The sequence below is a fragment of the Sinocyclocheilus anshuiensis genome, unplaced genomic scaffold (genome assembly GCF_001515605.1).
Source record: "Sinocyclocheilus anshuiensis isolate Anshui unplaced genomic scaffold, SAMN03320099.WGS_v1.1 scaffold2045, whole genome shotgun sequence".
NCBI lineage: Eukaryota > Metazoa > Chordata > Actinopteri > Cypriniformes > Cyprinidae > Sinocyclocheilus > Sinocyclocheilus anshuiensis.
In genome coordinates this window covers 144,902-172,872 of record NW_015536593.1, presented here as the reverse complement: position 1 = coordinate 172,872, position 27,971 = coordinate 144,902, and the positions used below count along the sequence as shown (strand labels likewise).

General features: G+C 37.1%; 1 protein-coding gene across 1 annotated transcript in view; it reads left to right on the top strand.

The window, feature by feature from the left end:
* The window catches only part of LOC107703450 (inositol-tetrakisphosphate 1-kinase-like), a 50,532-nt gene that overhangs the window by 9,269 nt on the left and 13,292 nt on the right, over nucleotides 1–27,971 (top strand). The window contains exons 3-5 of the mRNA XM_016506074.1: nucleotides 7,961–7,985; nucleotides 18,730–18,855; nucleotides 25,715–25,832. Coding sequence (XP_016361560.1) covers nucleotides 7,961–7,985; nucleotides 18,730–18,855; nucleotides 25,715–25,832 — 269 coding nt within the window. The remainder of the gene's footprint in view (nucleotides 1–7,960; nucleotides 7,986–18,729; nucleotides 18,856–25,714; nucleotides 25,833–27,971) is intronic.

Sequence of the window (27,971 nt, the reverse complement as noted above, 5' to 3'; positions counted from 1 at the left end):
TTACTCACCCCCAAGGCATCCTAGGTGTATATGACTTTCTTCTTTCAGAAGAATCCAGTCGGAATTATATTCAAAATTGTCTTTGATCTTTCAAGCTGTTTAATGGCACTCAGCGGGTGTTGCATTGCTTCAGTCCAAAAGAAGTTAAATAAAAATCGCCCATCCATAAAAAAGTGTCTCACACGGCTCCGGGGGGTGAACAAAGGTCTTATGTAGCGAATCGATGCGTTTTTGTAAGAAAAATATCCATATTCAAAACGTAATAATCACTTTAATCTAGCTTGCGTCAACAGTTGTACACGGAAGCAGTTAAGTAATAAATGGAAAGCAAGTTAAATTGAAATATTTTTATTTTCTTGCTGATCCGAAAAATGATCCGATCTGTGGGTCAAAAACCTGTAATGTGATCCGAACCGTGAGATTTGTGATCCGTTGAACCACTAACTCATGCTGTCTATTCCAAGTCTTCTGAAGACATACAATAGCATAGTGTAAGAAACAGAGTAAATATATCGCGTTATTCATTGTAAATCCATATTTTCTGTTGAAACAGGAAGTAGAGGCTGGACATTTCAAAGAACTTGTGCTATTTTCTTTTATAGCCACCTTGTTCCTGAACGTGGAAAAAGACTCGTTCTGGAATGATTCTTTACATTGCTTCTAGTCAAATTAACGTATTTTCCGAGCCAATAATATAACGTTAAACCTATGAAAATGGTTTTAAAAAGTACATGGCACCATAGTTTCATCACTTTACAGTGTTGCAGTGACCGTCTTTTTGCAGTAACTCACCTATCATAGTTGAAGGAGTGGGAAGATGACATTAAGTGACCCGAGGTTAGTTGCATTGAAAACACATGAGCGATCATATTCTACATAGAGCTCCCGATCAGGGTGAAGTTTGGGGGATTTTGTCCACAAAATGATAAGACCACACATTATTTTAACACATTATTTTATTATTTCACACATGGTATTTTAACATAGTTGCTGCAAGCCATAGTTGTTTTCTCTTGTCAGCGTGAAAATTACTTTCTTCTTTCAGACGAATAAAATTGGAGTTATATTCAAAATCTCCTGGCTCTTCCAAACTTTATAATGGCAGTGAATGGGGGTTGAGATTTTGAAGCAAAATAAAGTGCATCCATCCATCATAAAAAGTGCTCCACACGGCTCCAGGGGGTTAGTAAAGGCCTTCTGAAGTGAATCGATGCTTTTGTGTAAGAAAAATATTAGTGCTGTCAAATGATTAATCGTGATGATATATATAATATAAATTATATATGTAAATCTTTTAAAATATATACATATATGCTTGTGTATTTATATATATACACATAATAAATATACACAGTACACACGCATATATTATATGAACAAAAACGTTTATTTTGGATGTGATTAATCGCAATTAATCGTTAGACGGCACTAAAAAAATATCCATATTTTTTTTAATCAATATATTTTTTATTTTCACCAACAATTTACAAGTAAACATTCTTTCCTAACCATCCTTCCACCCCCATCCCATCCTCACTAGACAGAACACTTAAATGAACATTATTGCGAGGCATTGAGCTGGTGTGTAAAATAAGAAAAAAGGAAAAAGACAAATGAAAAAAAGAAAAAATACAAATAATACAAATAAATACGGTTGAGATTTTGAAGCAAAATAAAGTGCATCCATCCATCATAAAAAGTGCTCCACACGGCTCCAGGGGGTTAGTAAAGGCCTTCTGAAGTGAATCGATGCTTTTGTGTAAGAAAAATATTAGTGCTGTCAAATGATTAATCGTGATTAATCGCATCCAAAATAAGGTTTTTGTTTACATAATATAATGCGTGTGTACTGTGTATATTTATTATGTATATATAAATTTATTAACATACATGCATGTATGTATATATTTAAGAAAAATTTTGTTTATATGTAAAATATTGATATATATAATATAAATGGGTTACATTATCACATCAGCATTTTCAGTCAATGTAACATCCAAATTATTCACGTATGCAATAAATTTGCCCCAAATCTTTACATTGATGACTTTTTTTTCAGATTAAACATTGTTTTTTCAACAGGCACATTGGACGAAAGTTCTAAAAATATCCATATTTAAAGCTTTATAAACCGTAATCTCTAGCTTCCTCTTAAGGCCCGTTCACACCAAGCACGATAACTATAAAGATAACGATAAAGATATAGTTCTAAAAATCGTTCTCAATATTAAAGAATAGCATAGTTCACACCACAACTATAACGATAACGATACAGAGGAACGATATCGTTGTGATCACTTTCAAAACGATTTTTTTCCAGCTGATGAACGATAAAACACTGACAGCCAATCAGAATCCATCCTGCTGTAACGAGCTCAAGAATTTAAAGCGGCAGACGCATGTGCACTTAGAATAAACAGACGATATCGTTCGCTGGTGTGGACGCTAATATCGTTATCTTTATAGTTCTTGGTGTGAACGGGGCTTAACTGTCGTACGCACGTTCACAAGAGAGTGGCGTTCCAAATGATAAAGAAAATCTAAAATATCACATTGCCATAAGTATTCATGCCCTGAACTCTTTCCCCGCCAGCATTTTTAACGAAAAGTTGACTGCCACTGCCAGCATTTTTGATCTTGTTCACAAACTTTTATGGGCCCCAGAATATTTTGTTGCAGGACTGTCTGACATGCAGTATGTCAAAAGAAAAAACAGAGCCTCTGCCTTTAAGCCAAACAACCCATGTATTTTGTTTTTAACATCAACTAAGTTTCATTAAAAAAAGCAACATTCTGAACAAAAAGCTGAGAAAATCGTGTTTTTGTAAAAGACTATGTCTGGATCAGATTCAGAACTATGATTAAATCATAGATGGATAGGTTGCTTCATCAACACCACCAAAGCTTCACAGTCCTACACCACTTCCTGGGTCGGTAACATTTGGCAGTTTTGATTTATTAGCTGTTTAATGTTTGATAAATGCATTATTTTACATATACATCTGCTTTGTTTCAGCTTCTTCGCCGTTTTTTGAGCCAGGGATTCAATACTCTTGTAATAGCACCTCTTACCATATAACAGTGAAAACATGGAAAGCCAGAAAGAGGGAGTTCACCCAAAAATTAAAATACATAATTTACCCTCATGTTGTTCCAAACCTATAAGACATTTGTTCATCTTTGGAAAAACAAGATATTTTTAATAAAACCTGAGAGATTTTGGTCTTTCCAATCTGCCAGTACTTTGCTTATACCAGTTTAAAATATCTATACCTCAATGGATAACCTGCGCACAGCTCTGTCTAGTTGGATGAGGACAATCGGTTGGGCATTTTTAGGTCTCTTCAGAAATGTTTGATTGGGTTCAAGTCCGGTCTCTGGCTGGGCCACTTAAGGACATTTACGTTTTTGAGTAAATCAAGTTACTGCGAGTCTGAATGCCACTTATGTTGGTGACCTTATGAGCATGTCAATCACACTAGCACAGATTAAAAATGTTTTGTGGATTCAAATGTTAATCCTTTCGTAACCTCTTCAGCCAAATTACTCGAGCTGTCCGGAGGCAATCTGAGTTCAGGGAAGATCTGTTCAGCAGTTCTGACTCCTGTCAGACAGGCTTTCTCTAGCACTGTCAGGTTGTTTTTCATGTTTCGGCAATGTTACATGACCACTAGTCTTCTGTGAGCATTTGGCGTTAATGATCTTCTATTAACATTCATGACAGCGACAGACAAAAAAATAATAGCTTTCATCACAGGTTTAAAGAAATGCTTCATTTACTTGCCGTCATGACTGCTTATTCCTCTTTGTTCCTTTTATTCTTCTTTTGTTTTGTTGCCGGGCAGGTTGCGGTTTGTTTTTTCTTCAGCTTTCTTTTTCTTTCTTTGGCAAACGGTACTAATAATGGCTATTTTTGTACATTCTCTGAAGAAAATGTGAGTTGTACTTGCCTTTATGGATGGTTGCCAGAATGTTGCTATGTGGTTGCTAAAGTGTTCTGAGTTTTAAGTCGTTTTAAGTGTGTTGTAGGTAGACGTTTCGTAATATGATATATCGTGGTAATACAAATACACAATGTTGTTAGGGATCATTCACACAGAATGCACTGCCTAACCATTGTTCTTCTTTGTAAACATGCACTAGACTGACGTGTTTGACCACTATGCTCGCAACCTTTTATTTTTTATTTTTTTCCCAGTGCCCTGCGTCTCATGTAAAATGTGTTCTGTGTGAATGGCCATTTATTGTAGACACTTAAAAATATATGGTGTTTGTAACAAAGTTCGTAGTCACGGGAAGAAGGAGGCGGGAACCGGCGAACATTTAAGACTTTAATAAAATAAACAAACACAAAATGAAAGTAAAGCAGCAGCCCCTCGCGGACGACTGCCGCACACAAAACACAAAATAAAATCCAGGCCTGGTCCTCTCTCGTCTTTCACTGTCGTCACTCCTCCTTTTATCCTTCCGGAGCTCCTCTGTGGGACACGAGACCGGTGAGTGGTGCAGGTGTCGCTCATTATCAATTACTCCACCGGCCTCGCTCCGTTCCCACGGCTCTCGGCCCCGCCCCCACTCGTCACAGTGTTCCTCATACAACACCAAATACTTAAAGATTTGGATGTTTATTTTCAGATATTAGTTAACACTTTTTTTTTTTACACATTTTTACATCCGTGCTAAAGCATGCCAGAGAACATCTCTTAGGTAGATAATGTTCTGATTCTTTATTATTGTTCTTTATTGTTTGAAACATTTGATACAACTTTATACATTGTATTGTGTAGCATTTTATTGTATTTGTGTACTGTAAACTGTAAACCCCAAATAAGTTGTCAAAACTCAAAGAATTTGAGGTAGTCAGGTACATTAGTATTTTTAAGTTATGAAATTCCAAGTTTTAAGTCAGTAGAACTGAAACTGAAATTCAGATGACTTCAAATGTGTCAGTTTTTGTATGGAAGCTTGTTTCTGCCACTGAATCAAAATTAAAAAGTTAATTGCAACTGTTTATCTTTTTTCTTTCTTTCTGTAAAAGGAAATCAGAATTGCAAGTTTATATCTCATAGTTCTACCTTATATAACATGCAATTGCGAGTTATAAAGTCAGAGTTGTGAGATATAAACTCGCAATTGTAAGAAAATGGTATTTTTTTACCCCTCAAAACTGGACTTTATATCTCGCAGTTGCGAGTTTATATTCCCACAATTTTGACTTTATAACTTGCAATTGGGAAATGCAATTATCAGAAAAGTCAGAATTACAAGATGTAAACTCAGAATTGAAAGAAAAAAAGTCAGAATTGATGAAAATGAGATAAAAAGTTGCAATTACCATTTTTTATATTTTACTCAGTGGTGGAAACGGGCTTCCGTAGTTTTGTGAATTCAAGAAAAAAAAAGTTGTAAATAATAAAAGTTAATTTGTTTAAACTAACTTGTTTAATTTAAGTTTTCCCTTCTCAAACGAATTAATTATTTTGAGCATTAGGGTTTACATTGCTTTTTGTTATATGAAACAAAGTTATTATATTAGGAGGACTACTGCTAAGTTTCTATTGTTTAATCCTATACCGTGATAAAAGCTTTAGCAATTATTGTGATATGAAAAATTGGTAACGTCTCATGCCTAGTTGCTAGGGCATTGTTGGATACTTACAGCCCATTGATATTCTGGTCCCTAGATAGATCTCATCTGATCATAAAGAAAAGTAATAATGCACTTCTCCCTATAAGCAATCTACATGATTTGAAGTATTGTGATTGTCCGCAGCACAAACGCAGTCTTCATTTCACAATTAATTGCAGGCTACACACTAATCAAGCAACTGTTCCAGTTTGTTTGTAACCAGGGCAACAATAATTCTAAAAAGAGTTTGACCCATTGTTGCTGCAATAAAAAAAGTTGAGAAAATCGAAATGAAACCCCAAAAATGAAAAGTCTTGAAAATAGTTTTATCTTCTGGTATAAGTTGACATTATCAGTTAAGTGTGGGTGATTCATGAGGAAGCCTGGGAGTTTTATAAGGAAAATGTCTGAAACTGAGCACATTGTTCTATTGAAATGCTTCTTTTACCCTTGTTCTTATTTTAGTCATAATAAAAGTGATTGTGCTTACTATGTTTTGCTTTCTCTATCCAGTATTCTGCTTCGTTTAGATAATAGAATAAAACCAATGAAATCTGAGCTGCACCTACATCTGTCTGTACTCCGTATCTCTAAATCCAGCGGCCTTGATCTGTCACTGTGACCCAGCAAAGTCCTAAACTCCACGTCTCGTTTTATACAATACCACTGTTAGATTTTACTGCCGCCTTCTGGATCATTTTATCCCATTTTTTTTTAAGGATTGGTAGAATATCCTGCCCTAAATCAAAGCAGATACACTACTGTTCAAAAGTTTTGGGTAAGATTTAAAAAAAAAAATGTTTTTGAAGGAAGTCTCTTATGCTCAGTGCTCACCAAGACTGTATTTTTTATCAAAATCAACAATTATATTATGGGAAATATGATTATATTCACCCTTATCTCATTGAGTATACGCAGACCTATGAATATGATAATTAGCACCAGATCAGACCTGCTCTACTTTCATTCAGTTAACTTAGTTAAATGTTACACAGTGGCAGTGGCAATATTGGGTCAACGGTTATCAGTCATTCATTGTCTTTAAGCATATTAAAAACCCCAGAAAGACATGTAAACAACATTAAAAACTTGATTTCACCACAGGGGGTCTTTAAAAATGACAATGTCTGTTTCATTCATCTCACTTATTTGTATCACAATTAATCGTCCGCCAAAATGTATTGTTTGTGAAAGCCCCAGGAGGCAGGGAAGGACTCGTTGAAACGTTGATATTCCCAGTCAGTTTCTGAGGGAGTGTTGACATTTAAGTGCTACATTAGCCAAGGACCCCTGATTTATATAGTCAATGAAAAATTCCTTTTAATTATTTCCCTTTCACAACGGATATCATTATTTCATGCCTTCTGGCACGCGTTTTCTTTAATGTAATATTGACAGCATAGTCCACATTCAGGAGGAGTTGAGGCATGTTTCATCTGTTTGATCTGACAGACCCAATGTTTTCCAGGGAGGCACTGGGGCTCTGTGAAAACCACCCCTTAAAACTCGAGAAATGTTTTTTTCAGTTTCCATATCAAAATTTTTGTATTCTATCACCCACCAAAATAATCTTCCTCCCATAATAAATCAACCCACACAGAAAAGTTATTAAATAACTAAAAAAAAGACACTTAAATAACTCCCACAAACCCACTCATGATGTTTCCTGACAGAATAATAAGCTCTGGCTCATGCACTTTATGATTATCTTGACATTGAATAATCTGATGTTAGAAGAGAAAATGGTTGCCTGACTTCCTAATGACCCCATAAACTCATCCACAGGGTTTCCTCACCAGCATGCTTAATGTTGTAGTAATATCCCAATGTCAGGATCTTACTACAAAGCAAAGTGCAGTGCAGCACATGTTTAACGTTACAAACTTGAGTGCAAAATTTGACCGCTTGAAAACAGAGCGAACTGATTCTTGTGTGTCAGCCTGTCTTGTTGTTTTTCTAGAAACGCTAGGGTGAATTCTGACACTTGACTAGTGCTTGCTTTGTGACAGATGCTCCTTGTTGTGTGTTGTGTAAATGTAGAGGTTTTCTTGATGGTTCTGACTTACGACGGTTTCTAGCTCAAACCAGCTTCCGTGGTGTCGATTCGCTTCCAACGGCCAGTAAGGGTTTCTCTGGATCTCAACTCTGTGTTGCTAGGTAACAGATATTTTTATCCAGGCTTCATTTTCATGTCAGAATGTAATCCGCTATGATGGTATCTTAAATTTAAAAATGTAAATTTAATATCCTGTTCTTGTTCAATCATTTTTTGTCAAAACCTGTGGCATGCGCAAAAAATAATACATATATTTCTTTTGTTTCTTTCAGGAAAAGAGGAATAGAAGTTGTTCAGGTAAGTGGATCTCACCTTAATTCAGTTTGTTTCAGATGTTTATCTAATGTGTGAAATCACAAGCATTCTTCTGGAGTCCAGAAAATTCTTTAGTAAAGATTTCCTGTGCTGTGTTTCATTCAACTCAGAAAGTTGAAATTTCCAACCTCTTTGGAAATGTGCATGACAAATTGGTTTGAAGTTGCAAAAGTTAATGATGGATGTTCAGTTCTACACAAATAAAATCCATCAATGACTTGAAGTTCCTACATTACACAATGATTGAACCTGTTTCGCAATCTGTTCAAGAGACAGGTGTGTAACGATAAACGATCCTCTCAGTTGATCATCATAGACCAGCAAAACAAATGCTGGCTGTACGTAGCATAATTTATCCAGTGCAGTTTGGTTGCCAGGGGATTTTGTTGTTGACCAAACACCTGCAAAGCTAGTGGTAGCTGTTTTGTTTCTTGTTTCTTTGAACATAAAACTTTATGCAACTTCTCTGATTGGTGGATCTTGCTACAGGATTATGGGTAGTGTAGTACAGCAGTTGTGTAGTGCAACAGTTGGGTTCTGGATTTAAAAATCCCATGCATTTTCTCCATGGGAGAATTGATTTTTAACAATAACAATAACTCAAACCTAAAAAGACAGACCAACTGGGAGCTTCAAGGTCGTTAATTGAAGCAAATCACACCAAAATAACTCTTTAGCATCCTCACACTCACACTCACACTGTTTATCCTCACACTCACACTGTTTAAAATTGTACAGCACTTTGGTACAGCACTTGTTTTTAAATGTCCTTTATAAATAAACGTGAACTTGAACTTGAGCACACTCCCATGAAGCTCTGCGAATGACTTCACCCAAAAATGAAAATTGTCATAATTTACTCACACTCAAGTTGTTCCAAACCTGGATGAGTTTCTTTCTTCTGTTGAGCACAAAAGAAGATATTTTGAAGAATGCTGGTAACCAAACAGTTGTATGGGGAAAAAAATACTATGGATGTCAATGGTTACCATCAACTGGTTACCAACATTAAAATATCTTCTTTTGTGCTCAACAGAAGACATTTTTTTTTGGGTGAACTATCCCTTTACACTCTCAAACGACTATTGCAATAAACGTAAAATATGTTGTTTCTATGTAAACAAACATATCTAAGTCCACTTTCCTTTGGTTTTAATAGTTAAAATTAAGTTAAAAAGGTTTTTGCCAAAATTGTCATTCACGGTGCTTTTTGGGATTGTAGTGATTTCCTTTATTAAAGCTGTCAAGTACACAGTTTTAAAGGTGGGGTAAGCGACATGACGTATTGACACAAATTTCAAATGATTTTCAACAGTCGCTTTATCGCATCCAGTGTACTAGACAGACTTTATCTGTTGCGGTGCAGATGTTACTCACCTATCGTGAAGAAACAAAGCAACCTCAGCGTCCGATCGCAGGCCTTCCGCTCCTTGATTTCGCTCCAGCGCTGGAAAGCTGGTTCGATATTTACATGGGTCCTACTTCTTGCCTTATTGCCTTAAGCCTTCTTTTGTTCCGCAGACGTTTTCCTCATTATTATTTATTTTTTTTATCCGCCATCTCTATCTTTCTGTCGCTCGGCTCGGCTAATGTCTGTCCTGTGCACTGAACTCTCTCTCCTCCACATCATGAGTAGACATGCCCCTTACTGCTGACTGGCTACAAGTTTGTTTTGCTATTCGGCCTGAATCAGTTTTCCAAAGCGTTTTTGAAAAGTCGCTTACCCCACCTTTAACCTTTGTCTTTTTGTCCGATTTTTAGGGCTGGGTATCGAGTTTGATGTTTTTTAGGCGCCAACTGAATTGCCTCGATACCACAGAGTATCAAAAAAATTACTTGTCGTTCGGTACCAAATTTCGATACCTAAGGGGTTAATCTCATTAACGTCAGTGAGCCAATAAGCATGCAGCATGCTTGATGTTCCTACATCAAGTGCTGGTGATTGGCTCATGCATCATGGAAAACGCGTATAATGTGACCATTCATGCACACTTGTAGCATCATGCTACATAAGACAATTTATAGGATTTGTACTACGCTTTTACTCAATACTCACTTTAAACCACCACTGAGTGTTTGTAGTAACTTACGATTGTGATCTAATGTTGGTTTTGGTCATATAATGTTGCTGAAATATGTGATTTGTAGCCTTTTATATCAAGCTAATCACCACACCTGCTTAACATTTCTCATGTAAACACCCTATTGTTATGAAAATAGGCAGAATCTCATGAAAATCACACATAACTCATATACTGTCATAATCGTGTGTTTATTAGCTTCATGTTTCATCCATAGAAATGTTTTCCTGGGTTTTCTATGTACAGAACTGAACACGGAAGTGTAATGGACGTTCGTCATAGGAGACAGGGCGGGTGATGAACGCGTAATATGAGTGACATATGAGTCAGAACAGTGATCGCGGAAGAGAAAACACAGGGAGACACTGCTGGAAGCTGCTAATGCGCATCAGATCGCGTAAATCAGTGTAAAATTAATAGAAATGATGATTCTAAGCTATGCGTTTTAAAACAAAAGACTCAGGAGATGAGTCTTTGAGTCTGTAAAAACGTCAACAAACTGAAAAAAATAAAACAGGTTTTTTTGAGGTAATGTAATCTTGTTAAAGCGAATTTCATAAAATTAGTATAGAAAAAAGTATCGTTCAGGAACCGGTATCGAAGTCAAGGTATCGGTATCGATATTGAAAAGTTTTGAACGATACCCAGCCCTACCGATTTTCAAATACTTTTTTTTTTTTTTTAATCTTCAAACTAGTTTTTTTTTTACAGTTGTGATTCACCTCGTAGCTGGCCGATATATAATGCTTTAGCAAAGACATTTTAAAACTCCCTATTAGAAAAATACTTCCAGAGAAAAGTGGGCGGGCCGGGCAGTAATGCACTCTATTTAAACACATTAAAAATAAAGCTACAATCTCACTGACTTGTGGCTTCTGGCATATCGCAAGCCTTAACAACCACTGTGTTCATTGTAGATCTGTCTTGAAAAGTTTATAGGAAGAACGTTTTGTAGTAGTTTACAGTAGAAGTAGAAAGATGTGTCGGGTATGCAGCTATTTGTGCATTACAGTAGACAGATGAACTGAATATGTGAATGAATTGCTCAGGGCCTGTTGATAATCTTACTGGCTGTAGCTCGATTCCTAAATCCTAGGAGATTAAGCAGGTGTTTAGTACTGAAAAGCGCTAAACAAAATATTTCTCTCTCTCTTTTGGTTCAGTTTGTTTTTGGAAGCGAAAAGTGTGGTTAGCTTGTTTTCATTAGAGATACTGTTTTGATAGTTAAGCCCAAATTGTTCTCATTGGTTTCGGCTAAGCATGCTAATGTTAACATTTGAACATTCAACAAACCCAAGGTCTGGTAAGCATTCCTTTCACAATGAGACCACAGCAAAATCCTTGCCAGTAAAACGAACACCGTTTCAGCAAATGACAACAATGATCCTCACAGACTTAGATGTTAAAGTTCACAGACTCACTTCACACAACTTCCTTAACCTACAGTGCAAAACGAGCAATAACTTACAGTGTAGATAACTTACAGAGCGATAACTTACTATCTTTATGTAGATAGTTCCTCCAATAATACCAGTTCTCTGTAATGCCTGCTGGAAAGAACACAATAAAATGTTGTTGGAACTAAAATGTCATAGAGTATTAAGTAACCATCTAGCAGCCACCTAGAAAACTCTAGCATTATAAAAATGTTGTTGTCCGATTCTGAGTTCTGTCGTTTGACCTTGTTTTCTCTTAGTGACCTCATCACTTTTCATGTGCGTGTGTGACATTCACTGTAATCAGGGGTCACATTAATTCATGCAAATATCTAAAAAACGAGCAGTCCCTTGAGGCTGACCTCACGTCTTTTTATTTAAGTGTGGGAAAAACAAAGGCAGGAGTCTCTAGTGAATAAATAGCCCAGTACAGGCTCCTTGGAATTGCTTTCACTACACACACACACACAAACTTGGACAAAACGTGTACTTTTGAGGACCTTCCGTTGACTTCCTTTTACTTAAAGAGGTAGTTCAGACAAAAATGAAAATTGTATCAGTGGACCCCATTGACTTTCATTGTATAAAAAACATATAGAAAACAAATCATTTTCAAAATACTTTTTGTGTGTGTGTGTGTGTGTGTGTGTGTTTCACATTAATACACTGTGCCTGACCCGAAAAGCACGGGGTGGGTTTTTTTTTTTATTTTTTTTTTTTTAAGAAATGAAACATTTTATACAGTAAGGACACATTAAATTGATTGAAAGTGACAGTGAAGACATTTAAAATGTTACAAAAGATTTTTAATAAAATGTTATTTTTTTAAGCTTTCTGTTCATCATAGAATCCTGAAAAAAAGTATCACAGTCTCCACATATAACTGTTTTCAACATTGATGATAATTATAAGAAATGCTACTTTATATTATTGTTGATACATTGCATAAAAAATGTAACATGCCTATTAGCAATATTACTATTTGACTGTATTTTTAGTCAAATAAATGCAGTCATGGTGTACGTATGAAGAAAAAAATTTTTTAACAACCCTAAATGTTTGAACAGTAGTGTAGTAATTTAATGAGTAAATGATGACAGAATTTTACTTTTTGGGCGAACTAGACTTTTTAGTTTGATTTAATTGTGAAAGCTTAACACCTTAACACAACATTTTAGGATTTTTTTTCTAGCTTGTGGCCCATATTTAAACCTTATTTGCTAGTGTGGACTGTCCTTATATCTAGTTTTGAGCTTTTTTGCAATATTTCCAAAATTCCAAGGACATTTTGTGAATTTATGCCCTCAAACTTGTAAGGAAACATGTAATGAAACATTTTAGTCCAAATTTTTGTTGTTGTTGTGATAATGCTCGTCATCTCTCTTCCTTGTTCTGTTCCACTTCTGTACTTGTTGGTCAATCTGGTCTGAGTCTGTGTAATCCAGTAAAGTTGTAATACATTCTACCACATAAACCTGCACAATGACTTCATCAGGCTCATTTCCTCGCTAAATGCTACATGATTCATGTTTAATACTCCATCTTTGAGGCTGTGAGACTCCATTAGGATGAAGAACATTTCCTGTTCCTCTCAAATGCATTGGTCCATGAAGAATCCTTTAGGTCCTTTTTTTTCTTTTTTCTTTTGACTGATGGGCATAATGTGACGAATAATTAGTCAAGCTCCTCTATCGTGGTTTTCAGCCATTTACTCTGGTCATCTTCATGTGCTCCACATAATACCCAGAGACACAGTCTCTAGGGTACTTATCTATCTTCCCAGTGTGCTTTTATTCTAATTCCCCGCTTATTTTCTAAAATGGATTCATCAAACATGAACGCTGGCTGGGAAGAGAAGAGTGTCAATATTTCATGAATGAGGGAAGATGTAAAGAGTGATGACATCAGCAGGGATAGAATTACCCCCTGCCTCGGCTTCTTTCTTCTAACTGAGACTCTTTTTGGTTCTACAAATGAATGTTTTACTGTAGATGTGTTTTTAAAATCAACCTGACGTCAAAATTGACACTATTTAAGTTTTAATACCATTCCTGTTTTTTTTTGTTAACTATTCATCAGCGCACATTATTCCAAAAAATGTTTGTGTTCGTAATTTTGCATCAAAGTGTAACAACTTGCTCTGACCTCTTAAACTATTTTTCTTTTCAGCTGACATCAGCGAGGCCATTAAACGGTTAGTTCACCCCCAAAACTCATACGTTTTGTTCATCTTCAAAGCACAAATGAAGATATTTTAATGAAACCTGAGAGATTTGAAAGTTTATTCCACCAAAATTTGACACTCCATAAAGACATCTTAAAAGTAATCAATATGAACTGAGTAGTTGAATCCAAATCTTTTGAAGACACACAAATATGGTACAAAAATGGCACTAAAGCTGCAACTACTGCAATGACTGCCTACTAGATGGCTGTGCTGATTAGCCAGATTATATCATGCGTCTCCATCATGCATGCATATTTAAAAAAACAATTCCGCGTGAGCTAGCAGCAGGGCTGTGCGATTAATCAAATTTTAGTTTCAGTTTTGATTTTGGCTTCCAACGGTTATGAAAGCGTGATAATCAAAATAAAATGAAAATGCCGCATGCAGTTCCTGTGCGTGTGCTCTGAGACAGAGCAGAACATGGATGAGCAAAGTATATTTGGGGTTTCAGGCTCGTGATCTGAATATAATGGGCGATATATTGCGTCGCCAAAAATGATTGAGGTCATGTACATATATTGCGCGATGTCGATATATTGATTATTGCGACAGGCCTATTAATGCCTTACTTATAATCAGCTCTTATCCTGATGATGTTAACTCTGAATGACAGCTTTAGGACGTTGCTGGCCGAACAGCTCACCTAAATTCATCTTTGGGTTCTTATTCTGCACATCTCCCTCTGGCAGCCATCTGCGTCATCGGTGCAGCGCTGGCTCAGTCTCTGACCTCTGCCTGCTCATTTCAGGCATCAGCTCTCAGGATGTTTTAGTAATGACAGGAGGAATTTGACATACTGTGAATAGATATAGATTCAAATTGGTTATTTATTTGCATATAAAGTTTGTTTGGTTGCTTGTGGTTTCTGGCTGTGTAACATTAAGTGAAAATAAGCTATGGAAATGCGTTTTAAAGCAGAGACAGACATCACAGGTCATGTAGTGCCTTGAGTAGCAGGCAGACAGACGTTGGTGTTTAGTTACTTGTGTCTCGGATGGCTTAAAGCATCATGAATAACTGAATGGTCGTGTCTCTACGCAGACGTGAATGGAGAAAAGAAAGTGGCTCTCAGCATCATGAATAAAGGCTTCTACAAACTGCATGATTTTAGCAATCCTATAAGATCATTGCGAATCACACTGTGCGACATGGATCTGATAAACTTGGGTACGACATGCATGCAGACTGTACGATTTTGACACCTATTGACTCGTAGACTATGACGCACATTACTATAGAAGAATAAAACTGTACGACATATGACCCCGATCACAGAAATCGCCAATTCTTCACAACGCCAATCTTTTCGTCAGGGACAGCTGAAAATCGTTTAGTGTGTCTTGGGTTTAAGATGACACGAGATATTACCATTGGAGAAGTACTAAAAAACTTGCACATTATGCACTGCACATAATTTGCCAGTGACTTGTTTCTGTGATGAAAATTGGAAAGGCAAAAATGAAGAAATATGGTTTAATTAACAAAAAATATTTAACTGGCAATCCTAGTTAATGATAAATTTATTTAATGCAACACCATTTGGGTGTGATGGACAGTTATCAATAATATGTATAAATAAAAATACATTAGAAAATGTAATTGTAAATAAAAATATTAGTTTTTATTTATTAATTTGTAAAATGATAAATACACTGAAAAAAATGATAAACGCAATACTTTTGTTTTTGCCCCCATTTTTCATGAGCTGAACTCAAAGATCTAAGACTTTTTCTATGTACACAAAAGGCCTATTTCTCTCAAATATTGTTCACAAATCTGTCTAAATCTGTGTTAGCACTTCTCCTTTGCCGAGATAATCCATCCATCTCACAGGTGTGGCATATCAAGATGCTGATTAGACAGCATGATTATTGCACAGGTGTGCCTTAGGCTGGCCACAATAAAAGGCCACTCTAAAATGTGCAGTTTTATCACACAGCACAATGCCACAGATGTCGCAAGTTTTGAGGGAGCGTGCAATTGGCATGCTGACTGCAGGAATGTCCACCAGAGCTGTTGCCTGTGAATTGAATGTTAATTTCTCTACCATAAGCCGTCTCCAAAGGCGTTTCAGAGAATTTGGCAGTACATCCAACCGGCCTCACAACCACAGACCACGTGTAACCACACCAGCCCAGGACCTCCACATTCAGCATCTTCACCTCCAAGATCGTCTGAGACCAGCCACCCAAACAGCTGCTGCAACAATCGGTTTGCATAACCAAAACATTTCTGCACAAACTGTCAGAAACCGTCTCAAGGAAGCTCATCTGCATGCTCGTCGTACTCATCGGGGTCTCGACCTGACTGCAGTCCGTCGTCGTAACCGACTTGAGTGGGCAAATGCTCACATTCGATAGCGTTGAGCATGTTTGGGATGCTCTGGATCGGCGTATACGACAGCGTGTTCCAGTTCCTGCCAATATCCAGCAACTTCGCACAGCTATTGAAGAGGAGTGGACCGATATTCCACAGGCCACAATCAACAACCTGATCAACTCTGTGCGAAGGAGATGTGTTGCACTGCGTGAGGCAAATGGTGGTCACACCAGATACTGACATTTTAGAGTGGCCTTTTATTGTGGCCAGCCTAAGGCACATCTGTGCAATAATCATGCTGTCTAATCAGCATCTTGATATGCCACACCTGTGAGGTGGATGGATTATCTCAGCAAAGGAGAAGTGCTCACTAACACAGATTTAGACAGATTTGTGAACAAATGTACAGTGCTCTCTCCCACCTTCAATACCACGACTGAGGTGCCCTTGAGCAAGGCACCGAACCCCCAACTGCTCCCCGGGCGCCGCAGCTGCCCACTGCTCCGGGTGTGTGTTCACGGTGTGTGTGTGTTCACTGCTGTGTGTGTGCACTTTGGATGGGATAAATGCAGAGCACTAATTCCGAGTATGGGTCACCATACTTGGCCAGATGTCACTTCACATTCACATCACATTCACATAAATAATAATAATCATTTCATGTTTCTTTTCATGTTTATGCCTCTAACAGTTCTACAATAGTGAGCAAAATAATAGTATATCAAATAAAAAGTATAAATATATTCCAGATAATATTTTATATTTCTATATAATTATACAGCTGCCTTTATATTTTAGTGAGGGATTGGATTGAAAAAAGTAGATGATCATATTTGGACTGCAGTCCACAAACGGTCACTATCAAATTGAACTGAACTTGAGCAGTTCTGCAAAGAACAAAATGTCATTTTAAAGGGGTGTGATTCTTTTCTATACCCACTGTATATATACAGATACGTATATATAGACACAACAGTTCTTTCTGTTCCTCGAATCTGATTGGCCGAGAGGAATGCGATATTCTAGTGATAACAGAGCTCCAACTGTTTCACCGTTTGTATCACTCCGCTTGCAGTAATTCTCACAGCGAGTGTCATGGCAGACGCCCAAATCTGCAGTCTTTGGTCTCATTAATCTCTAATTTGTTGCTGAGCAAATAGTTTTGGCTGAGAGCAAAATCTCATTATTGTTATATTTTATATCACTTTAATGCTGTATGTCAGAGTGCTTTGCCTAGCAACTTTTATGATGGCTGTTGTTGTTTATTAAATATTATGATTCAATAAATTGTTTTATATAAATAATAGTAGTATTTAATTATAATATTTAGTATTGGGAAACAGTGTGCGTATTCGTGATGGTGATTTTAGTCATAGATTTGTATAAGTAGATGCCTCATTAGCGACTGTTTCTATGGGCCGCTATGTGTAAGCCATCCGCCATATTGGAAGGGTCAACTTGACGTCCGTGCTTGGAGCTGTCGAATGAGGCATCTACCTATACATATCTATGATTTTAGTTGCATTATTGAAATATGATGAAATACCTGTAATGATAAGAACTGATCTGAGTGATTATATCACTGTATCGATTTTCCAGCACCTGTCTTTAATGAACTATTATGCATGAGCTATTATAGTATCTCTGTAGTATATTCTATATTAGAGATCTGTCTCCTGTTACTTTAAAGCCCCTCCGCGTGAGGGAGGAGCTGCTGTTTAGCCAACAAACTGTCAGAGAGAGAGAGAGAGTTGTGGCTGTTGTACCTTGCTTAGCAGGGACAAGCACACAATAGTAGGTCGTCAGGGGTGTGTTTCCACTGTCCACTTATGGCTTGTGGTGGAACCGTCTGTCCATGTACAGTAAGCATGAGATTATCAGAGGCAGAACAGGTTTGTCAGCACATTAGCACCATGGGATTTGAGCTCAGTGTAGTCTGGAGTTGCTCTTGACATGGATGCCTGGCCACTCGTGGGACGCCCCGTGCTGAAAACAAGTGGAAGGGAAAAAACAACTAAATATAAAGCCACTATGGAAAGTCAGATGGGTTTAAACATTCAACCATACAAGGAAATAGATTGTGTCCTTGCAGCTCTCAGCCATAAATAGTCCATTGCAATTATTATTTTTTTTTTGGGTGCAGATTGATTTTAAACATGCCACTCATTTAATCTATCACTAAATGAAAGGGACATTGGAGTTTAAAAGCAATTCAGTAACACTTTATTTTAAAGACCAGTTCTCGCTATTAACTAGTAGCTTATTAGCGTGCATATTACTAGCATATTGGCTGTTTATTAGTACGTATAAAGGACATATTAATGCTTTATTCTGCATAAACAGATTTAGATTTTTGGGTGAACTGTCCCTTTAATGCTGATTTACAGTTCTATCTGCAAAAGTGACTCAACTTCAGCAATTTGTTTCATGTTGTTTTTCTTGAACACAAATTCTACAAACATATTCATGTCAGCCATGCATTATTATTATTGTGGAAACACAGACGGTAGAATCAGTAGACATCAATTTGTTCAGTACATGTAGTGTTAATCTTTATTATGCTCCGTGGTATTTAACATCTTTGATCTTTGACTTTGCCAGCACTGCTGTAGATTCATGCTCTAAGTGTAAATGATGACCTTTCACCTTTCCCTTCTCCGCAGCTTGACCTGAGTCAGCCGTTAGTGGAGCAGGGTCCCCTGGACGTCATCATTCACAAGCTAACAGACCTGATCCTGGAAGCAGACCAGAATGACACCCAGTCCCTGCTGCTGGTCCAGCGTGTGCAGGTGAGAGGCGTGCTGAGGGCCTGTCTGAGCATGTGTGCTGTCGTCTTCAGCCCACTGCCTAGATCTGCAGCTCTGATTAAGATGCAGGAATTTGAATCTGATTAAAGGCTGGAATACACTACACATCGTTTGCCCTGATTTTTGCCTCAATTTACAGTCTGGAGAAGTTGACGCTTGTTGCTGAAAGTCAGAACCAGCCTGTAGATTGGAGTTGACAGATTTCATAGAAAATCACTGGGGGTCAAGCCGTAACCGGAAAAGGAAGAGAGTCTCAATACCAGAGAGATGCTGAATAACAAGAGCTTTATTTACAATTTAGCGTCGGGCAGACGAGGCCAAAATGATAAACAAAATGAGCTTCTTTTTTTTTAACCCTTTACACTTCCTAAATCATTTATTAATAATGGCGTCAAACGCCCTACATCCCTTAACTTACCAAAAACTTTTTTACAAAGTATTTACAAGATATATATGTATAAGTCGATAGCTAACAGTTCAAAATCAGAATCCAAAATCGTAGTCAATCAGGCGTGGGTCAAGTTATAACACCGGTTGAAATCATGAACACTATGACAAAATTACAATCACACTCACAATCTCTCTAGTCAGACACTTTAAGACTTAAACAAATGATGATGGCGAAACAGCAAAGGCAATAAGCTACACAGTCACGCACCATGGCACATTAATGGCAGAGGTTGAGTATTTGGGGCGGTCCTTATATCTGGATCAGGTGAGGAGGAGAACCAATCGCAGCCTCCAGCAAATTATCATAAGGAACCGCCCACCTGTAACACAAACATGCACATGCACATACACAGAGACTATATACACAGGACAGAATGGAATCAATGGACAAATGACTCGGGCTCATAACACATGTAGTGTATGATGGTCACAGACAGATTTTTTTAGCTTCAGACTCTGATTCTATTTAATTTACCTGAATTTAATCTCTGTCATTCACTTGAAAGTGAAAGGAAATTAAAAAACGTAATTACAGAGCAATGATCATTATGAGAAAGGTTTTGCATTTAAAGTCTTTATTAATCCAAGATCATTTTATTTTATTATCTTGCTTTGTGTTTGGGTTTTCATTTTTAGTTATAGTGTACATTTTTAATAGTGCATAAAGTTTCAGTCTCATTTTCGTTTTTTGAAAGAGACTTCTTGTAGTTTCAATGTTTGCTTTAGCAGAAATTGCATCATACTCAACCTCAAATTATAGGGATTTGTTGGTACAGTAATATACTGACACAATGTAATAATTATTATTATTATTTTTTTTATTCTTTACATCTTGTATTATAATTTATTTATGTGTACATTCATTTCCTACAGTTCAGTTAAAAAAAAAAGTCTAAATAAATCACTGGATTGATAAAAATAGTTGGAACCATGACTACAGAAATTATATAATATAATATAATGTTGTATATTGTTACAAAAGATTTCTATTTTGAATAAATGTTGTTCTTTTTAACTTTTTATTCATCAAAGAATCCTTAAAAAGGCATCACATATTCCAAAAGAATATTAAGCAGCGCAACAGTTTCCAACATTAATAATAAACCAGCATATTAGAATGATTTCTGAAGGACCATGTGACATTGAAGACTGGTGTAATGGCTGAAGAAAATTCAGCTTTGCATCACAGGAATACATTAATTGAAAATAAGCTATGAAAGGCATTTTAAAGCAGAGACGGACGTCACAGGTCATGTAGTGCCTTGAGTAGCAGGCAGACAGACGTTGGTGTTTTGTTACTTGTGTCTCGAATGGCGTAAAGCATCATGAATAACTGATTGGTCCTGTGTCTCTACACAGACATGAATGGAGAAAACGAAGTGGCTCTTGGCATCATGAATAACATGACACAAGATATTACCATTGGAGAAGTATTGATCAACTCAAACATTACGCACTGCACATTATTTGCCAGTGACTCTATTTAAACTATTTAAAGAAAAAATGAAGAAATATGGTTAAATTAATAAAAAAAATATTCAACTGGCAACCCTAGCGAATGATAATTTATTTAATGCAACACTGTTTGGGTGGGAAGGACAGTTATTAATAATATTTATCAATAAAAAACATAGTTGTAAATAATTGTAAATACATGTAATTGTAAATAAATAATTATTTTATTTTAAATGAAAATGGTTCGATGTAGTAGTAGTAATAATAATAATAATAGATCATTTCATGTTTCTTTCCAAGTTTATGCCTCAGTTGTACAATGGTGAGCAAAAAAATACTGTATCAAATAAAAATAATAAATAAATTCATATGTTTTAGACATTTCTAGTATTTTTCAAACTATAATTGGTCTGTATACGTTAAATTATACAGCTGCTATAAATGTATTTATGTATGTTTTTAGTGAACTGTAAATGCAATGAATGCATTAATTTTGCATTGATGAATGCAAAACGATATATATAGAACTCTACCAAAAGCTCTGCTTATTGTATTTTTACATATTAATTAACTTATAGTTATTATTATTATTAATGATGATGATAATAATAGTAATTTTTATATTTTTTGTTATAGAAGTTTTAAAGCACTTTACTTGTGATTTAATACGTTGTAAACAACTCTTTGAGATTATATGAGTGTAATATTGATATTAAAATATCTTTTTTATAACAGACTTCTAACAAAGCTCTGCTCTCAAACGTAAAATTCACTGTACAGTGCAACAGTTGAGATGAGATTTATTCATTAATGTATGATGAAATACCTGTACTGGTAAGAACTGATCTGATCTGATTATATCACTGTATCGATTTTCCTCCACCTGTCTTTTATGAAGTATTATGCACTGAGTAACTGTAGTATATTCTATATTAGAGATCTGTCTCCTGTTACTTTAAAGCCCCTCCGCGTGAGGGAGGAGCTGCTGTTTAGCCAACAAACTGTCAGAGAGAGAGAGAGAGTTGTGGCTGTTGTACCTTGCTTAGCAGGGACAAGCACACAATAGTAGGTCGTCAGGGGTGTGTTTCCACTGTCCACTTATGGCTTGTGGTGGAACCGTCTGTCCATGTACAGTAAGCATGAGATTATCAGAGGCAGAACAGGTTTGTCAGCACATTAGCACCATGGGATTTGAGCTCAGTGTAGTCTGGAGTTGCTCTTGACATGGATGCCTGGCCACTCGTGGGACGCCCCGTGCTGAAAACAAGTGGAAGGGAAAAAACAACTAAATATAAAGCCACTATGGAAAGTCAGATGGGTTTAAACATTCAACCATACAAGGAAATAGATTGTGTCCTTGCAGCTCTCAGCCATAAATAGTCCATTGCAATTATTATTTTTTTTTTGGGTGCAGATTGATTTTAAACATGCCACTCATTTAATCTATCACTAAATGAAAGGGACATTGGAGTTTAAAAGCAATTCAGTAACACTTTATTTTAAAGACCAGTTCTCGCTATTAACTAGTAGCTTATTAGCGTGCATATTACTAGCATATTGGCTGTTTATTAGTACGTATAAAGGACATATTAATGCTTTATTCTGCATAAACAGATTTAGATTTTTGGGTGAACTGTCCCTTTAATGCTGATTTACAGTTCTATCTGCAAAAGTGACTCAACTTCAGCAATTTGTTTCATGTTGTTTTTCTTGAACACAAATTCTACAAACATATTCATGTCAGCCATGCATTATTATTATTGTGGAAACACAGACGGTAGAATCAGTAGACATCAATTTGTTCAGTACATGTAGTGTTAATCTTTATTATGCTCCGTGGTATTTAACATCTTTGATCTTTGACTTTGCCAGCACTGCTGTAGATTCATGCTCTAAGTGTAAATGATGACCTTTCACCTTTCCCTTCTCCGCAGCTTGACCTGAGTCAGCCGTTAGTGGAGCAGGGTCCCCTGGACGTCATCATTCACAAGCTAACAGACCTGATCCTGGAAGCAGACCAGAATGACACCCAGTCCCTGCTGCTGGTCCAGCGTGTGCAGGTGAGAGGCGTGCTGAGGGCCTGTCTGAGCATGTGTGCTGTCGTCTTCAGCCCACTGCCTAGATCTGCAGCTCTGATTAAGATGCAGGAATTTGAATCTGATTAAAGGCTGGAATACACTACACATCGTTTGCCCTGATTTTTGCCTCAATTTACAGTCTGGAGAAGTTGACGCTTGTTGCTGAAAGTCAGAACCAGCCTGTAGATTGGAGTTGACAGATTTCATAGAAAATCACTGGGGGTCAAGCCGTAACCGGAAAAGGAAGAGAGTCTCAATACCAGAGAGATGCTGAATAACAAGAGCTTTATTTACAATTTAGCGTCGGGCAGACGAGGCCAAAATGATAAACAAAATGAGCTTCTTTTTTTTTAACCCTTTACACTTCCTAAATCATTTATTAATAATGGCGTCAAACGCCCTACATCCCTTAACTTACCAAAAACTTTTTTACAAAGTATTTACAAGATATATATGTATAAGTCGATAGCTAACAGTTCAAAATCAGAATCCAAAATCGTAGTCAATCAGGCGTGGGTCAAGTTATAACACCGGTTGAAATCATGAACACTATGACAAAATTACAATCACACTCACAATCTCTCTAGTCAGACACTTTAAGACTTAAACAAATGATGATGGCGAAACAGCAAAGGCAATAAGCTACACAGTCACGCACCATGGCACATTAATGGCAGAGGTTGAGTATTTGGGGCGGTCCTTATATCTGGATCAGGTGAGGAGGAGAACCAATCGCAGCCTCCAGCAAATTATCATAAGGAACCGCCCACCTGTAACACAAACATGCACATGCACATACACAGAGACTATATACACAGGACAGAATGGAATCAATGGACAAATGACTCGGGCTCATAACACATGTAGTGTATGATGGTCACAGACAGATTTTTTTAGCTTCAGACTCTGATTCTATTTAATTTACCTGAATTTAATCTCTGTCATTCACTTGAAAGTGAAAGGAAATTAAAAAACGTAATTACAGAGCAATGATCATTATGAGAAAGGTTTTGCATTTAAAGTCTTTATTAATCCAAGATCATTTTATTTTATTATCTTGCTTTGTGTTTGGGTTTTCATTTTTAGTTATAGTGTACATTTTTAATAGTGCATAAAGTTTCAGTCTCATTTTCGTTTTTTGAAAGAGACTTCTTGTAGTTTCAATGTTTGCTTTAGCAGAAATTGCATCATACTCAACCTCAAATTATAGGGATTTGTTGGTACAGTAATATACTGACACAATGTAATAATTATTATTATTATTTTTTTTATTCTTTACATCTTGTATTATAATTTATTTATGTGTACATTCATTTCCTACAGTTCAGTTAAAAAAAAAAGTCTAAATAAATCACTGGATTGATAAAAATAGTTGGAACCATGACTACAGAAATTATATAATATAATATAATGTTGTATATTGTTACAAAAGATTTCTATTTTGAATAAATGTTGTTCTTTTTAACTTTTTATTCATCAAAGAATCCTTAAAAAGGCATCACATATTCCAAAAGAATATTAAGCAGCGCAACAGTTTCCAACATTAATAATAAACCAGCATATTAGAATGATTTCTGAAGGACCATGTGACATTGAAGACTGGTGTAATGGCTGAAGAAAATTCAGCTTTGCATCACAGGAATAAATTATATTTTAAAGTATATTAAAATAGACAACAGTTATTTAAATTGTGATAATATTTTGCAATATTACAGTTTTTTTTCTGCATTTTTTATCACATAAATGCAGCCTTGGGGAACAGACTTCTTTCAAAAACATAAAATATAAAATACACACATACAACCATGTTTTATTATAATGATAATATTGCACAAAATACCTTTTTTCTTTAATTCTGATTCCCATCATACAACTTTGTTTTTGTTTTGTTGTCTTGTGAAATGTCACCTCAGCTACTCACCTCTAAATGAGAATGTAAGAGCGCTGAGCCTCTTAATGTTCTTAAACAAAGCTCTCTCCTAACACCGCGCTCTCACTAAGCATGCGCTTAATGTGTACAGTACATAGATTTACATAAGACACAGAATGATCTGAGCACTGACATAGTGTTCAATCAAAATCCTGTGAAACTGGAGATATTTTTTTTTGCTGTTGTGTAACCTATTTTGCTCAGAGCTGGTAGAATGTGTCTTCACCCACTCATGAGACTGCGCTCTACTCCCCCCCTCCCCCCTCTGGGGGAGCGGATCACGGCGGCCACGGCGTACCTGGGGGTAAGGACAGACAGACGAGGCGAGAGAAAAGGAGACGGAAGGATGAGGAGAGATAGAGACGAGAGAGGGTAGAGAGGAAAAAAATAAAATAAATCTTGTTCCGGTTCCCAGACACACTGCCGCTCGGCCCTCCACCAGCTGGGTAAACTCTTCCGCGATGCCAGACGGCGGCACTGGACAGCCCTCGGTGGACGGCCCGACACTCCTCCGCCGCCCGGTGGCCGGCGACGGCTCCCATTTACTCCACCGGCCTCGCTCCGTTCCCACGGCTCTCGGCCCCGCCCCTCTCGTCACAAATGCATTTCTTCATATTCAGTCAAATGTTATCATATGATTGGAGTGAATGGGGACAGTGAAGAGAAAGACAGCGAGTGGTTATGCCAACTGAATGCAAGACTGCGATGTTGTTTCTTTTACATAACAGCAGTGTAACAGGCTTCATGTGTACATGTCTTTGTATGTGCGGCGTGTTCATTAATGCATACAAGTTTATACATGTTAGATAGTTGCATTTTAACAAGACCAGTAAGTAATGTTAGAACTTGAAGATTTCAGTTAGTCATGTTATTGACTACTGTCTCCTGTACACCTTCCTTGTTGTGACCTGTTCCACTGGTCTTGCAGGATTATATTGACGCTCACCCAGAGACCATCATTCTTGACCCACTTCCAGCCATCCGAACTCTGCTGGACCGCTGCAAGTCCTACCAGCTGGTGCACAGGATAGAGGACTGCATGAGAGGTACTGTGATCCAGCACCCCTGTTCCTTCTTCCATTTTCAGGTTATACCAATGGTAATTTGCCCAACTACAAGATGCACTCACAGTTTGGGGTGAACTTTGTAAAGTAATGGTCTGGTAAGAGCTGTAACACAGCAGTTGGCATTAGAGGTCGACCAACGATTCGGGACCAATATAATGTAATTTAAAGGAAAACTATGTGAATGGCGCTCTGTGGCGCGGCAGGATTTTCTGTTGACTGCATTTAAATCCACGTCTGAAGTTTCCCGCTCTGTTCAGCGTGCAGTATCACGTGTCTAAATAAATAGCACGTGCTGTCAGTGATTTCAACCACTAGAGGCCGCTCTTGCACTGTGTAATGACAGCAGACCCTTCTCAGCCACTCCAGCAATGGACGCAACCCGGAAAACTATCGGCATGGATTTTTGCCGATAACCGATAGTTCCAGCAATCAACTATCGGTGCCGATTAATCGGCAAAACCGATACATCGGTCGACCTCTAGTTGGCATGTTGAGCTTTGGTGCTCATGCAGGAAAAACAGGTTTGAGTCTGACCTGCAACATGTTCCCATTCCGTTCTTTTGCTTTGCTTAAAAGAATAGCTCTCCCAAAATTTAAATTGCTGTTAACATTTACTCACCCATTATCTTTTTACTTTCTTCTGTGGAACCAAAAAGGTGTATTTAAAGAATATCCTGACTGCTCTGTTCCATATCATGGAAGGGAATGGGGACTGGGGCTGTCAAGATTCAAAATGACAAAAAACACAATGAAAGTATCATAGACATGGACTCGTGCACAATATTCTGAAGCCATATGAAAGTTTTGTGTGACAAACAGACTGAAATTTGAGTCGTTATTCACTGGAAATCTTAATATCCACCTTATCCACGGAAAATAAACCGTATCTGATTCATTTGTGAGTAAATTGCTCTTTGATCTGCACTTCACACATTCACCTACCATCTACCATCTTCTATTTCCACACAAATGACATTTTGGGAAATGATTGCTATACACTTTATGTGTATGTCTGGAACAGAGATAAAAAAAAAAACAGGCCGTTGTAGATTGTGCATTATGAATTACCACAGTATTTCACGGTATCGTGATACTACTTGATATCATGATACTTCAGCTGGTGTAGTATCGTAACGTATGTTTATGGTATAGTGACAACCCTACTAGTCACCATTCATTGTAATTGCATGGAAAAAAGTGAAAAGTACTTTTAAAATTTCTTGTTTTGTATTTCAATAAAGTAAGTCATAGAGGTTTAAAGCAATATAAGTGTGAGCGAATAATGACATTTAATAATGAACTTTAATTTTTGGGTGAATGAATATTTTAAATAGTGGATTTCTCCAGAACACCCATATTATAGCGACCTCATCTCCCCTCCACAGAAAGCATTTGGTTCTTCCCTGAGCAGGCGCGTATGTTCATCTATATTTGTCTTTGTGGGCTTCCTGTGTGTCCGGGTTCTATTGAACCAGACGCGACAGATGGTTATGTAACAAAATCATCTGTAAGCCCCCAGTCTGTGTCTCTCCTTTTCTTCTTTTTCACTGATATCAGAGCATCCCACTCTTTATCTAACGAAACCATGAAAAAGACTTTAGTTATGCTACAAACATTTAAAGTGGTCATATGATGTTGCTAAAAAGAACATTATTTTGTGCATTTGGTGTAATGAAATGTGTTTATGCGGTTTAAGGTAAAAAAAAAAACACATTATTTTCCACATACTGTACATTATTGTTTCTCCTCTATGCCCCGCCTTTCTGAAACGCGTCGATTTTTACAAAGCTCATCGGTCTGAAAAGCGAGGTGTGCTCTGATTGGCCAGCTATCCAGTGCGTTGTGATTGGCCGAATACCTCAAGCGTGTGACGGAAATGTTACGCCCCTTACCATACTGTGATGCCGTGTCCCGGCCGGAGCGACGAGACAAAAACATTAAAACCCATTATAAACGAGGCATTTGTTGCATCCAGTGGGGGACATAATTACGGATTATAATGACTTATACTGTGTTTTTACGCATTACGTTGCATCGCGCCGCGTAAACATAAAACCATGTCTGCATTTGTGATCGGAGAAATGACAAACAACAAGCACTACTCTACACCGCCCAAAA